This window comes from Lonchura striata, chromosome 5, assembly GCF_050655825.1.
Source record: "Lonchura striata isolate lonStrDom1 chromosome 5, ASM5065582v1, whole genome shotgun sequence".
NCBI classification, from domain to species: domain Eukaryota; kingdom Metazoa; phylum Chordata; class Aves; order Passeriformes; family Estrildidae; genus Lonchura; species Lonchura striata.
The window spans coordinates 63,203,654-63,219,918 of record NC_140707.1 but is presented as its reverse complement, the minus strand read 5'-3'; the positions used below and the strand labels follow the sequence as shown (position 1 = coordinate 63,219,918).

Here is a 16,265-nt window from a genome sequence, read left to right as displayed (position 1 = left end):
CCTTCACTCTCTTCCATCAGGCTCAGCCCTAAGAAGCTTCTGGGGGAAACATTCTGCTCTTCTTAAAACCTATTCTGTACTTCCCTTATGGTCACAGTATTTTCATTCTGCAGTTCAACTGTTAGTAATTGCTTACAGCAGGGCTGGTGAAAAAGCAGGATACTTCTAAATTAATAGTAAATTTTGCATGATTGGGATTTGTGGAAGATCTAGTAATGTCTGAGAAATCCAGGGAAGGTTTTGTATTATTTATTCTCTCCCTTCTTTCCTCTCTTCTTCTAGTGTGACAAAAACGATATTTAGTGACTTAGTATTTTGCTCAGAAAATTAAAATCACACACCTCTTTCTCCAGTTTTACATTAGACACCATCCTCTTTTAGTAGCAGGAGTTAAAAATCACCTCCAACACAAGCAACCAGAATTTCATACAATATTAAAGCCATCTTCTCAAGGCCTAGTACAATGTCACTAAAGACATTCTTTATTTTTATTGTAAACCTCATTTGATACATCTTTCAATTCCATTTATGTCCTCCAGCCTTCAACAGCTGTATCACAAGCTGGCTCAGCTTGTAATCAACACTACACTTTGTGTATCATCTTTCCAAAGTTTTACTGCTGAAGCAAAAATTCCCTATGGATTTTTTCAATGAATGTTCACTTCATATATGGTTGTGATATCAGCTTGTTTCTCCTTATTAAGTAACTCTGATTATGAACAGTGATAAGTCCCAAAGTTATTATGAGCACCATGTAAGTGCTCTTGCTTCTCTGTATCAATGTCACCAATTAAATTCTTTCCAAAACCACTCCTAGAAGACCTCAATTTGAAGGTCTCTTCCCAATAAAGAACTTAGCTTTTAATTCTCTCAACATCTTGTAACAGAATTTCCAAGTTCTAAAATTCCCTCATTTTTATTTCTTTTTCCATCTAATATATGGATCTGAATTTCCACTTCATTCAAGAACATGAACTTAATAAGTTAGAACTCTCCTTTACTATCAAAGTGTTACACTACAAAGGCTGAGGGCCTGAACTTCAAATAAAGCTGGTTATATATACACATTATACGTTAATATTTTCCCAACACAGGGAGACATTTTACTTTCAGCAAAAAAAGAACCCCTAACACAGAAGTCTATAATGTAAGAATTTCAAAAGCTAAAACTGAAAGGGGATTTGTTGTTGTTGTGGTGAGGTATGTGTTGAATGGCACTCCTGCATGTTTTTCTCTATCTGAATACAATCCAGGATAAGCCTTGCAAAAAATACCTGCCTATCACTCAGCCAAAGGCAGTCAGAAGGTTTTAAACAGAATTTTTCACTGTTAGGAATAGAGTGAATTAAAAAGCAACTATTTCAGAATAGCACAGAGCATTCCATGTATTCACAGGCACTAAATAAAGTTCATGCTGGAATACTACTTATGGACTGTCACAAGCTATGTAAAGAATCCATCACCTTCTGTAAAGGCTGGAAGGCACTGAAGCACACATTTTTAAAAAAAAGCAATCACTTTTGAGGAACTGAGAAAATGAAGTGTAGTGTAACAATTACCTCTTTATTTAACTATGTTTCTCATAATAAAGTTCTGCAAGTCTCACTTAATATTTATGCTTAGTTAACTACAATTTTCTCAATAGTTACAATTTAGTACCTTGTAACAGATTCAAAGTTCTAAAGTAAAAAGGTAATAGTTACCTTTCTGTTCTCCTTCTTGCTCCTTATTCTCCAGTGGATCCCTTTATTTACTCCAGTCTAGTCACACTGTTGCCTACACTTATAATCAGTCTTTCTCACCTGTTTTTAACACAGAGTGAGGCATAATTCAGATGAGTTTAACAGAGATAAGAATACATGTACTAGATGTACAAAGTAAATTAAAATAAGGAAAATAGGTATGTAAGTACCTTCCAAGTAAAGCCACACATTCTGGCACAATTCAGCAGCTGTTCTCATTCAGTTCACACACTCAGTTGCAAAATTCATTAAACACTTAGTAAGTTACTTTCACTGGGAAATTGTTTAAATTGGCCCAGCACTGCAAGCAAAACTGGTTAAAAAACCATTCATGTTAAAGACAACACTTATTAAATTAGAGCTGGCAGACTGCTTTTAGATGACACCCAAAACATGGAACGAACTGGAAACATTGCATGACTTAATGGCATCATCTGAGTTGATCACCTCCTCCTCATGCACACACACAAAAGTTACCTGACCTGTTGGACCAGTGTTCTAGTCAGTCCCATTCAAAGCCATTACTTTTACTTTACCTTTGAATCCTATTTTTTTCTTTTCTAAAACAATGGTATGGTTTTGTTACAAGACTGGAAAAATGCGCTGATGCAATACCAATCAACAGCAAACATTGAGGCCGACTTACAAAAGCAAAACTGCTTTTTTTCTTTCACAAGATCAGATATCTGAGACATATTTAAAATACTCAAGACTAAGTGTCCTGTTAAAAAAACAAGACTGCTGTAGCTTCATCATTTAAGTTGTTAAAATTTCATCTCCTCTAATATAGTAACATTTAAAAGTTGGCTTTAGGAGTGTGTTCTATGGCAAAAAACCCAAACATCTGCAGTGCCTTGACAAAACCCTAATGTTTTCTGATTTTAAGAGTGAAGATTAAAGTAGAATATTCCTCTCTTTAAAGGTATTCAGAAGTATTGAAACCAAAAAACAAATATAGATACTTTAAACACAAAAAGAACAAATTTTTTTAAAAGCCATCTGGCTGATTCAGGGAATCAGCATTACAACTTATTTAAATTGATTTACTTGGAATTTGCAAGCTATTATATGATCACCATTATGATTAAATTAGACCAGATTTAGTTTCATGTAGACTTGTCAACAGGCAGAAGTGAAATAGAAAGTCATACTGCATAACAATATATTTGATATAACTCCATTCATTATACTAATAACATACAGGCAAATAGTAGCAGGTTGAGTTTCCACCAGTCTACCACACTGCTATCTATCTCAAAAAGTTTCTTCTATTTCTTTTTCAGCTAATAAGAGGAAAAGTTATTTCTTTATGAAGGGAAAAAAAAAGTTAAAAGACAAGAGCAGCAAAAGCTGAGGATTATCCGTTGCTATAATAAAACTATGTTTTAGTCCAACAGTGTAAACTCAGTGCTTGGAAGAAAAAATTATATGGTAAGGAAAGCAGTCTGAATAATTGTACTCTGCACCGCCCTGTTGCTATAGAAACTTACTTCACTGTAGCAGTTAATTACTAATCAATTTATAATTTTTCATTACAAAACTCAATAGAAGTCAAATGGAACACTGTCACGTCTGTCCAGCAACTCCAAATTATGTCTCTTCTGGCTACTGTTGGGTTTTGCAAGCCCTACAGGAATGCTGGACATTTTTGATACAGCGTTTTTATCAATAATTCCATCACGTTGCAGCATGTTAAGAAAATATTACTAGAACAAAGCCTTAATTACTTGAGTTCTAAAAATAAGATGGAGCTGGCTCTTATCCTAAGAGCACCAGAAGAGTCCCACAGAAGTTAAGTGAATAAAATACTGCTCCAATGTATAACCTGTACTCCAAAACCAGGATGAGGCACAATGGTTTATGCTTTTTGTGGTCATGTACAGTAACAGACAGATGAAATAACATATTTGCTCTAACTATTGTCCTGCAGTTGTTAATTCGCAATGCATCTTCCTTCTGGGGCTGAAGACACTTCATTATGAGCCAGCCCAAAAAGATGAAAAGCGTTGCAAAACAAACACAGCTATTAGCAATCAAGTACTAAGGACCAAATCCCTAAAACAAATACAGTGAACTCTGATTTCTCACCACCCCATGTGTACAAGTTCTAAGATATCATCCAGTCTGAAAAGCAGAATCCTCCTTCAGAATTTTTAGAACAAAAGGCAGTATGTTCCAAATTCAGGCACCAGCTTTTTCAATAAAAGTATTTATTTTAAAGTAAGCAAAGTATTAAGATATTTTAAGTAATAATAAGTGTTGGCAGTTTCACTGGTATAGATATTGTGTGGAAAAAGCCCACAACCTTTTGCCTACCATCAAAGGGCTAAAAGTATTACACATGCCAAACGGTCACACAACACTGTCTCTTTCCTCAGGCTGATTTTTGTCTCAAGTGTAGGAGGGAGTGATCAGACTGTCTATTGTCACCGAGAGACCTCACAGACACAGTGCTGCCCACTGAGTGCCCACATGTCAGGCGTTTTGCTAAATGTCCTCCCAGGAGACTGTGAGGACACCCAACACAGCCCAGCTATTAAATCATCCCACCCACTAATACGGGCATACCAATACCAGGCACACTAGGGATCTCTACTGTCAAAAATAATCATACCTTTAACCACCCTGAGGTTTGCACGTTGTCCAAGTCCTAACTCTCCTTTATATCAATTTGCACTGCAATGAAGAAAGGGTTCCCAGATGAGTGAAGAGAAAGCAAAAGCTGTTTCTAGGCTCCCAAGACTGGGCTTGTCCAGGCCCTGATCCTACCAGCATTCCCCTTTGACTCTCTCTCATGTACACACAATGCTTCCATCGGTTTAGGACTAACAAAACACAATACACAGATTAACCAGACCAATGCCAGTCCAACACGATTTTGCAGAAGGTGTGCTGTGAGTTGACCCTGGCTGGATGCCAACACTGACCAAAGATGCCCAATCGCTCACTGGACAGAGGAGAAAACAATATAACTAAAGGTTCACAAGCTAAGAACTGGAAAAGATCGCTCACCTATTACTGGCGAAACAGACTTGACTTGGGGAAATTAACTGAATTTATTACTAAGAAAATCAGAGCAGGATAATGAGAAGTAAAAACAAACCTTAAAAATACCTTCTCCCCACTCCTCCCTTCTTCCTAGCTCTACCTCCTCCCCAGCAGCACAGGGAGACAGGGAATGGGGGCTGTGGTCAGTTTATCACACGTTGCTCCTGCCACTGCTCTGAGAGGAGTCCTTCCCCTGCTCCAGCGTGGGGTCCCTCCCACAGGACAGAGTTCTCCATGAACCTTTTGGATCTGAGTCCTTCAGGCACAGCCTACTCCAGCACGAGTCCCAAGTCCTACCTGCTCTACCTGGGCTCCTCCCTCCATGGGTCCACAGGTCCCTGCCAGGACCTTGCAGCAGCCTGGGCCTCCTGCAGGTTCACAGCCTCCTCCCAGGTATCCACCTGCTCCGATATGAGTCTGCTCCAAGGGTCACAGGTGGATCCCTGCATCCCTGTGGGTCTCCATGGGCTGCAAGAGCACAGCCTGTCACACCATGGGCTATAGGGGAATCTCAGCTTTGACACCTGGAGCACCTCCTGCCCCTCCTGCTGCAGTGACCTCTGTGTCTGCAGAGCTGATCCTTTCACATGTTCTCAACCTGCTCTTCTCTGTCTGCAAATACATCTGCACAATAACTTTTCTCTCCTGAAATATATTATCACAGAGGTGTTACCTCTGTTATATTGATTACCTCTGATACTCCTGATGGGCTCAGCCTTAGCCAGCAGCAGGTCCATCCTGGGCTTCTCACAGCAGCTTCCACCAGAAGCCCCCCAGAGCCTGGCCATGCCAAGCCAGTATAAGGTGTTACCTACTGCTCACAGGGAACAGAGATGTCAGAGTGCAGCACACAGAGCACTGAGTATGCTGCCACTGGACTGCTGCAGTAGCTCATTGGTAACCAGTACTTTGTCACTCTAAAAATGAGAAATATGGATCACCTTGAGCATCACTAAAGGCATCTTAACCTGGGCATTTGAGTTCCTTAGAACAGTTGTTTGCCCCATCCTTCTGATTTAGAAGTGCTAACATGTGCCCACGCTTAACTATCCCAGTTCCAACTAGAGAATTTACAGAGGCAGCATTTTGGCTAAAACACAGAACTACACTTGAACAGTCACTTCATTGGCACAGGAGCTATTCTGCCAACGCTGTTCGGTCAGAAACATCACCTGGAACAGCATCTCAACACTCTGAAGGTGTTAGCAGACAGCTCATGACACGCAGACAGAAGTTACTCCGTACAAGGGACCACAGCTCCATTGCTGAAGGCAGGAGAGGCCATCCCCTGTGTTAAACTGATGTGAATATATCTGGACAGTTGCCTTTAGAGGGAAGGGAGCATAAGTTCACACTGAAGTAACAGCAAGACATTTCTTGAAGTCACCTGTTGAGGTATACAGCTCATGCTATTAAATAGCAATTCTCTAGTCAATACAAGCATCTCACTTTTACAAGCAGCAGCCTGTATTTTTGACGTTCTTCTTTGGGAAAAAACCTCCTGGATCAATATATCACACTGAACAGGCACATTTTAAAAAATTATTATTTAGTTATTTATGGACAGTAAAGTAATAATTTGAACTGACACAAAATGACAATGCAAAATGGGCTGCAAAACAGGTAAGAAATACAGCATTTGGCAGTAGATGATATCAAATTTCAAACGTGGTACTGCCTAATCATGCAACTATTCCTGCCCTCATAAATTACTATTTTTAAGACAGACCCTCTTGACACCTTAAGTGCTAACAGGTAGCTATTGAAGGTCTCTGGCCCGCTCTCTTACTAAAAAGGCTAAAGAGAAGCAACCTTTAGAAATACTTTCATTTAAAAATGAAGTCTGAAAATGAAATCAAATTGTTTGCTATTCTGTAAGAAAGGCAAATATCTGAAGAAAAATGCACACTAAGCCTTCACCTATGGCTTCACAATACAGTATTAAGTTGATGTTAAGGGACAGTATTTTCCATTCAAACCATTAAAATATGCAAATCCAGACATCTAGGCTATAATTTAAATCTTAGTAACGTGACTTAAAAAACAAATAATTGTAAAATTATTTTTCTATAGTACTGACAGTTACCAGAAAACCAGAAAAATCAAGACAACAAAAGTAATCCTTCACAACTTGTGCCAAAATTTCATTTCAATGATAGCTTCAAACATGTATGACAGTCGTGCTCCAATATCTACCTCAAATATCAAGAAAACCTGCACAAAACCTTTCTAGAAGTCTTAAAAGAACCATACCAAAAAATCCCTAGAAATAAACTGCCACAGTTAAAATAGGATGAGACTACAGCTTTTAGGATTCTGTATTTGTTATGGTTACATTTACAAGTTAGGAAAAGGAGACATTTATGTTACTCAGATTCACAGTTATCCCTGTGACTGTAGCCCCGGGCAGGCTAAAGTGTCCTTAAGACATTGTTCAAATAGTTTCTTTCACCAGACTTGTGGATTTTTAACACACAGTTCAATGTATATTGGTATCCATTCTCTCTCCTGTTGTCATTGCTCCTCCTTTCTTTAGCTGAAAGGGAGAATTAAAACCATAAACTTGAGTCCTCTCCAACTTTTACATGACATCACTTTCCTGAAAAAATATATCTAAAACTCCTGCTAAATAATATTTTTTTAATTTCTAGGAAACTGGGGATAATGAAGTTTGTTTATAACATGCAATGTTTTCTCCCTAGACCAGCCTATTCCCAAGGTAAATTTCTTGCTTAGACTATTTTGTCTGACAGCACTTCACAATCTCTAGTTGTACAAAAATTATACACTATTAAACCAACAACTTCTCAATACAGTCACCTTCCAATCCCACATGAAGTTAAAAAGTAGTAGTAAGAAATTATAAACATTTTTTTTACCATTACAGCCACATGTAAACATTATGATTAACTCATGAAATTAAAGAACTAATATAGCTGGTAAACTAAAACTGCAATCAATTTGCAGAAGTTATCTATTAGAGATCTATCATTCCACTATGAACAGCTGGACTGAATAATGCACATTACAACACTGCCACTGGAAAGGTTTCAATTGCAGCAGCTGGTGGTCCTGCCCACCAAGACCAGGGGGCTGCATCCACTGCACCAACAGCTGCTCAGCAGGAGCCAAACAGGCAACAGCAGCTGCTTCCAGTTACAAGGGGCAAGAAATGGGTGGCAAGCAGATGCTAAAACATGGGCTGTCTATTCACTTGGGCCCAAAAGTGAAGTGAGGTAAGGAAGGAAAAATACTCTATTTCCCAGGACACAACCAAATATTATTACTTAAAGTATAGCACATTTAATATTACTGTTTCTTTTCCTTAAGCCTTCTAAGAGGACAGATAATGGAAATATTAGGCATTATTTTGCACTAAATGGCACCACTTTCAAATAATAATTCATCCAAGTGTGTCAACATATAGTCTTGACAACTGGATAGCAAGTGGCCTTTCAGTACACATCCTTCACAAAAAAGGTACTTTAGATTGGTCCCTTTAGCCAGAAAACTGCAATAATACTTCAAACTAGGGCATTAAATTTCATTCTAGAATGTCAAACAAGACAATTATGGCTGGCAATCCTCTTAGAGGTGGGTCTAGGCAGCCTTTAATTAGTCTGAGGCACCTTCTATGTACATTTTAACTATTAACAGTTAACTATTTAACTGTCTTGCAGACTCACAGATGTCAATGTATAATGCAAACTCCTTGTCATTTAAGCACGTAGCACAACACTTTTATAAATATTCTGACAAAGCTGCCCCATAAAACTTTCCACAGGCACAGAAGTGTTTGTTACAAATGACCCCTCTTTGCATCTCTGAAGCATTATGACTAAAATTTTGTCAATCTGCAAAGAATAAGTGCCACAATTTTTGGCTTTACACTAAATTAATTTTCCCAGCTGAATTCAAGTGCAATTCTACCACAAATGCACTTCAGTACAAAACAAAAAGCTCCAAAATTGTAACTGCTGTGGCAAAAAGACCCCAACTAAAGACATACACAAAAACTCACTGCCTATAAAAACTGCATCCCAATGTGCAGGCTTGGCCAGCACAGCCCAGCATTCACTGTCAAACACGCCAGCCAAACAAGCAGTCACAGACAAATGAACTCTTACCTCGGAGAGCAATCCCTCAGCCAGCACAGTGCAAGAGCTCACTCGAGTCAAACAGTTGTGACATGGGCTTCAAGCACAGACTAGGACAAGAAGAAGCACTATAGCCTAATACCACTTCCTACTTAAAAATCATCTTGCAAGCTCTGTCAACCATAGACATTTCATCTTCTTCCAGAGCAAGAAACATTTAACAATGTAACTGTCATTTTAAAGCAGCTTTTTAGCCTTTTTATCTTACTCTAGCCAGTCCTAGTTGCTCTGTGTAAGCCTCATATACAAAATTAAACGCTGAAAGCTACCTACACATCTGTAATCTACATTAACTCTTCACTGTCTCCTTCAGCAGTTTTGTTGGAAAAAAAAAAAAGCATTACTAAAAATTCCACCCTTCAGGAAAGACTACAGGAGTATTTTGTAACATGTCTGTCAATCCCTAGTACAGCCCAGCCGGAATTAGGAAAGATAGTACCTACCTACATCACAAAACTCTAAGTGGTAAATATATCCACCCATTAAACACCTGAAACAAATTTCCAAGAGGCTCTCACATACCTTCACAATCACAGATCAAGAGGTAAAGTTTTACTGATCTAGCCACAATACCTCCATGAGACTGGCTAGTCCAGTCCCAATATAACAACTATCATCCAACACAAAGAGAATAAAAAAAAAAACTCAGCAAGAAATTAAGGGATTTCCTGAAAAAAGAAATCTACAACACCCTTTTAAAGAGGGAAAGAATAGAGTCACATCCAACACACCGGAGAAATGTGAAAGAGCAGCAGCAAATCCAACAGATGGATTTTAATTTCTATGAGAGATTCTCATTAATAGATGAGAGTACAAAGCAAATTTGTAACTTCAAGACTGGAAGAATTTGTTGCATTCTGCAGCACAGAACTGGAAATAAAACCACTCTAATAATCTTAACAGAATAAAATTCAATGAAAATGCTACATAGCATTTATAAACATCCACAAAATCAAGGCATGGATAAAAATGGAGAAATGCAGCAATATGGTAAGAAACAATCCAAGTGAGTCATCACTATAAGCAGGATTCAAAAATGTCAACACTATTCAATATGTTAGCAAGAATATTAGAAGACAGACTCAGCAAGCAACAATTCTCCCTTGCTCTGTACTGAAGTCACAGTCCAAGCACTGTGACAGGGTCTAGGTCTAGTTTAAGTACCACTAATGAAAGACAACAGAAGCCAACAGAGGAGAACAGTGAAACATTTGGAACTCATGATCTGAGAAGATTGGTTTAATGAGCTGGATTTATTTACCTTAGGAAAACTGACTGGACAAATTAACAAGTTTTTAAATATGCAAAAGCCAAAGGCAATAGTCAACTGTCCTTTCTGTCCACACTAAATAACAGCATTCAGCCGTTTGCTTTCTCTTTTCTCCCTGTAGTCAGATATCAGAGGAAGAGGAAAGAGAACACTAAAAAAGTTACTGGTGGAATTCATGTTACTGCAAATGTAAGAACCAGTCACTAAGGTGTAGGTATACCTCCCCTGCTTCAGACCTACTGTATCTTCCAAGATCCTTACAAACCTCAGCACTTTTATAGCTCATATACGTTTTTAAAATGTACATCATTTTCAGAGGCCTGACACAGCTTAGTGATCAGTAAAAGTATACAGTTAATATAAATTCACATTCCCACCACATCTTGAGAAAATGTGATGGTTTTCAGCATACATCCCAGCTTCCAACCTACAACTGCCTCACACTGCTCTTCTCAGAGCAATATATTAAGCACAGTGACAAATGTCACCCATTACCATTCTGTCACTGCAACAAGTTCCCAGGTGAACAGTCTATAGAATGAAAGGCACCACCAAGGATAACACTCCTCAACTGCACAACAAATCAAGCCAGACAGAAAAAAGTAATTTTGAGAACTGCAAAGGAAGGAATCCTATACATCAGTCTTTTCACTGATAAGTAGGAACTACTAGTATGCCAACTCTCAATAAAAGAAGTTGAGATATGAGATGATTTTCATCCTAGTACAAATATAATTTCCAAGACACTTGTTCAATGAAAGCCTATAAAGACAGTAGACAAATTCTGCCCTCCATGGCTCCAGTAACCTGTGCTTATCACCTATGTATGTTTCTAATCCAACACTACTGCAACATACTGTAATATTCCAAAGTTATTAACAGACTGCTGCTTTAGGTAGCTGCAAGAATAAAGTCAAACTAAAGGTGAAGCCTCTTCTTGCAACAAGGTGATTTCACAAAACGAAACTACCAATGTTAAGAAAGTCTGTCGCACATTACCAAAGAGTGAGAATTTAACTACAATACAAAAGGTTTTCTGTCTGGTAATAAGCTGAGCTATACATTCACATTTCATAACTTGCTGATATATTACGTAAAACTTAAGAATGTGCACCGCGCAACACTATTGCTAATATGAACTTGTATTGCAATGACAGCTGCAGATTAATCTGCCCAGAAACTTTTACAACATACACATCATCACACACACAGCTTCTGTAAGGAAAATGCACAAGCTCTCTAACAGGAAGGGAAAAGGACTTGATCTTAATGTCAGCAGCAGTCTGGAAAGCCTTGCCTTGTCAGTCATTCCTAAGGCAAGGAAGATGATATAGCACTCTTCCAGCCTGATGAATCAACTAATAAATCATTTTGCAAAGCTACCCATAAACCATATTTAAGTCCTTCAAGACTATCTTACGAACAAAAATCAAGTAACAGCCCTCACTCCTGATTAGGGGCTGTAGGAAAAAGCAACCCACCAAGAGCATCAGAGCATCATAATTTGAACAATTTGTGAATTATTACTTCATAATCTCACTCCATGAAGAGGGAAATGCCTAAAATAACAGGAAAAGCTTCCTTTAACACCTGTAACTCTCTTAATCAAAATCAAGTCAAAAATCCCTCAGGAACAGATCATTCTAAAACTGACTTAAGGCTGAAGCAGAGGCTTTATTCAGGAGAGATCTCCAAGGCAGTGGATCCAAGCAGACAGTCCAGGCCACTGAAGGGGGTAGTGCCCCTCCAACACTTTCCTTACTGTCAGTGTACTCCAAGCACAGTGCACTAATCAACCCCAAGATGACACCGTTCAACTCACCAAATCAAGAGGAAATCTGCCCAGAAAATCTGCAAGTACTTTTTGCTGCTGGTTTAGCAAGCTGAACTAGCTCAACCAGAGGCTGAGCACAGCCAAAGACAAGGAGATAGGAGCACACTGCCAAGAGGGTCCTATACTGCCAGTCCATCATTTACAGCTGTCACTAGATCAGTTGAGTTATGAAAATTTACCCCTTCTGGTTAATAAGAGATCACTGCACACATCTAACTTTAAAGCCAAAGTAAAGGAGGACTGAAAGGGAAAGTCCTTTCAGTGTGCAGTTAAGAACAATTACATACTTATCTAAGCAAACCAACCACATCTCATTCCGTCACAGTTTAACTTCTTACTAAACTACAGGCTCATGTCTTTTATTTTTTAGTGGCTCCAAATCAAAAAACAGGAGTTTTCTGGAAGTCTGCATTGCTTTATAAACACAAGAGAGCCACAATGTTTCACAATTTTTAAAAACTCAGTTTTTTTACAATGTCTTTAGGTTTTTTATGAAATAGTGAAAACTCAGCTTCCTTCTTAAAGAGGTGAAGAATGAAGTCAGGAGAAAGTACCTTTTTGCTTTGAAAAGTCTCTAGAGACAGCTTCAAATGCTGTCCAAAACTCCTGTCTCTCTACCAAACCATTAGGTCTGGAGTACAAATAGACAATCTCCACACCACTGTCCTGGCTGCCGGATCTAACTTCTGCATCAAGTGCCTTGGAAGGATCAAGGTTACCTGGAAATATTTTTCTTTATGTAAGTTAAATCTCCTAAGACAACACACACATCAGCAGTTCATGTAAAAAGGTGACTTACAAACCAGATATAGCAGAGACAAAGCATTTAAGGGAAACTAAAAGAAGAAAAATTAGCATTATTGATGTCACGAAATAGCCTTCCAAGTGGTATCTGTGACTCAATATTAGGTTATTTATTTTTCAGTGTCATTCGTGGCTTAAGTGTTGCTCTTCCTTAATGTGTACTGATCTGCAATGGATTACTGATGCAAGAATTATCTCAGTACCAAACAGACACAGCCACTTAAAATACAGTCCTCGTGGTTCTTTTGCTCATTTTAGGAAAAATGTAACATTTTCCTATCAAGAAAAGACGTCTTAAAATAATCTTAAAAAAAAAGGAAAAAACAAGAAAAAAAAAAGACAAAATCACAGTTGATATATTCACACAGCACAGCGTCATTAAATTCAACTCAATATTCCAATATGACTTAGTCAGAATGAAAATCATGATCTTAAAAGTAATCAGGGAAAATTTTTAAGGAATACATAAATAATTATGAACTAACAGGTAAAACTGAAGTTATCAGCACCCGTATTACGCCAAGGAGCACAAATAGCTGGGTTTTAAACAGATCAAATCCCTTTCCCCATCCTCATCCCAGGAACAGGAAGGAACACAAAATGTGATAGTCTGCCCAGTTTAAGGCAGAATTACATCGTGTCCATTTAAGTAACAATAGCTCTCTCCCTTTTATGACAGCCACAAGATAGAACTTTTGATTCTGAAAAGTTCACATGATCAGTTGACAGGCTGTCAGCCTGTTCCTGATTCACTTTCATACACAGACAAAACAGTTACTTCCAACTGAAGTTCCAAAATAAATTCCAAAGCAGCAAGTATTGCAGATTTAAATCAGACCATCTTCTCATTCTCATTTAAAGCATTTTCCTTAAAGTGAGTCAATCTATTTCAGCTCTTTCTTTAGGTTCACTTTACCAAAGTATTATACATATAGATTGTTTTACATAGTTAATACTGTAAAAGGTCATTGAGATTAATTCTGTCCTAACAATGTCTATGTTTCACTCTATTCAGAGAAAAAAGTATTTCACACTGTCACAGGTACAGATGCCTCCAGAGCTCATGAGTTCACAAACTCAAATTTCTCAGTTACTGCATACCATACCAGTAGCTTTTAGCATCTAAAAAATCTAAATACCAAATATCTAAATACCCAGTTCAAGAAGACTTTTGTAATTTGATATAACTATAATTATTCTATTCCTTATTGTCAACTAAGTTCCAGCCTTTAGATTTTTATTTGTCAGAAGTGTGGCAAGAGATGACTAAGAGAACTTGCAAGAATCACATGTACCATTACTAAACTACATAAAGGCCTGCTCTGTGAGCTCAGAGAACTCTGCAGCTACTTTGCATGGAAAAAACAAACATAGCAGGACCCAAACATGGCAACAATTTAGGATGTAGATTTTCAGAGATACTGCTCCTCAGGATACCTTGTAAAGACAGCAACTGGTTGTAAGTAGGGAATACTGTTTGATACTAAATACTCCTTGTATCCTTAAAGAAGCCATTGTCCAAGCATTATTTGAAACATACCTAGATTATTAAAATTCATTAAAAGGTGAAACTAAATACACACACACACTTTCACATATAATTATACAAGACATATCAGATCTGTTAGGTCACAGTCTAACAAACAACCATGTAGACTTTAAACTCCTGCTGCTGCCGACATTTTATAGAAAGGAGGAGTGCTGGGGGCACTCCCCTAGGACACAGCAGATTCAGGTATAATCCCTTGCTCATCCACGAGCTTCCTGCACAGCCTCGTGTGAGTCTCTAGCTCTCCGTGCCCTCATCCCATGCTGAATGGTGAGCTAAAAGCAGGAAGATTTCAAGGCGATCACATGATGGCAACTGAGACCCAAGCATGTAAAATAACGAACACCCACTATCTGAGACAAAGCAGAAAACTGACACTCATTATATATGTGTTTATATCTATTAGGAGTGACGTGGGTTCACCTAGCACAGCGAATTCCGAATTGTTCTCTCAATCCTGTTTGAGAGAAGGGTTTGTTCATAAATATGGTGACCTGAGAGATCAAATGCATGCACTGTGCTGCATCCAATAATGACAAGCAAGAAGTGTCTCTCTCAAGTACATCAATCTTTTTATCCTGCAAAAGCAACTTTCTCTCTGTCAATTATCTGATATTTAAGACTCATCTCACTACACCACTCCCATTTATGAACAATTCTAAAACCAACCCACACTTCTAAGTCATAACAAAGGCCTAAAACTGCACCAAATGCTTCAGACGTGCAGCCAAAGCTAGGAAGAGCCTGGAAGCAGGGATTTGACACCACCATAATCACGACAGGCATTAGCGTGTCCAGCAAATTCTGACCTGAAGCAGCAGGTGACGGAGGCCGAGGGAGGGAAAGCCAACCCTGATTCCCGCACGAGGAGCGCCCAAGCGATCGCATCCCTGCACAGGGCCCACACACACGGCTCCCGTCGGTGACACCGTATGTGGAGCAGCCCCGAGCACCGGCCCGCCGCCGATGCCCTCACACCGCCCTCGCCGCAGGCCCGCTCTCCCCCGCCCAGCCGCCAGCTGGCTGAGCGGAGCTCGGCCGGAGCCGAGGAGCCGCCGGCCCCGCGGGGAGCGGGGACAGCGAGCGAGGCGCAGCCCGGCCCCGCGCCCCCGCCCCCGGCGCGGCCCGCACCCCGGCGGGCGGGCGGCGCGGAGCCCCGCCGCTCCCCGCCCCAGCCCGGCGGGGGAGCCCCGGTACCTTGCGGACCCCCTTGTAGATGTAGAAGTAGAGCTCCCGGCCCACATTGAAGCAGAGCCGGTCCCCGTTGCCGCTCTGGTCGTTGACGTTGACGAAGGAGACGCGGACGGGGTTGGAGCCCTGCGAGTTGAAGGGCACGCGGTTAGGCCGGCTGTACTCCGAGTGGCTCAGCAGCTTGTACAGCCCCTCCCGGGTGGTGAACTGGGTCTTAATCTCGTTCATCTCCTTCCCACCTCCCTCCGCCGCCATCTTGGAAAGGAGCGCTCATCCTGCCCCAGTGCCCGGATGTGCCGACACTGCGCAGCCGCCGGCGCGCGCGCGGCCCCTGCGCGCGGGGGCGACGCGAGGAGGCGGGGCCGGCGGGGCCTGTTTACCGCGCGACTGCGCGCGCGCCGGGCCCGCGCGCCGGGGGCGGGGAAAGGGGCGGGGCCTGGGAGTGGGCGGGGCCTCGGGCGGGAGCGGCGGCGTGCCCGAGGGGCCCGGCGGGGGACACCGCGCACAGCCCCCTGCACAGCCCCCTGCACAGCCTTCCTGCCCCAGCCCCCTGCACAGCCCCCTGCACAGCCTTCCTGCCCCAGCCCCCTGCACAGCCCCCTGCACAGCCCCCTGCACAGCCTTCCTGCCCCAGCCCCCTGCACAGCCCCCTGCACAGCCCCCTGCACAG

The 16,265-nt window shown here is 40.7% G+C and overlaps 1 protein-coding gene across 4 annotated transcripts in view; it reads right to left on the bottom strand.

Annotated features, from left to right (window-relative positions):
* WDR20 (WD repeat domain 20) overlaps positions 1–15,913 on the bottom strand; it is a 44,895-nt gene extending 28,982 nt beyond the window's left edge. For 2 of the 4 annotated variants that reach the window (XM_021541385.4, XM_021541384.4), the window contains exon 1: positions 15,602–15,913. In XM_021541385.4, the coding sequence (XP_021397060.1) occupies positions 15,602–15,850 (249 nt within the window). In that variant the 5' untranslated portion in view covers positions 15,851–15,913. The remainder of the gene's footprint in view (positions 1–15,601) is intronic. The other 2 variants (XM_021541387.4, XM_085580762.1) reach the window with 1 other exon arrangement.
* Between the last annotated feature and the right edge of the window lie 352 nt (positions 15,914–16,265).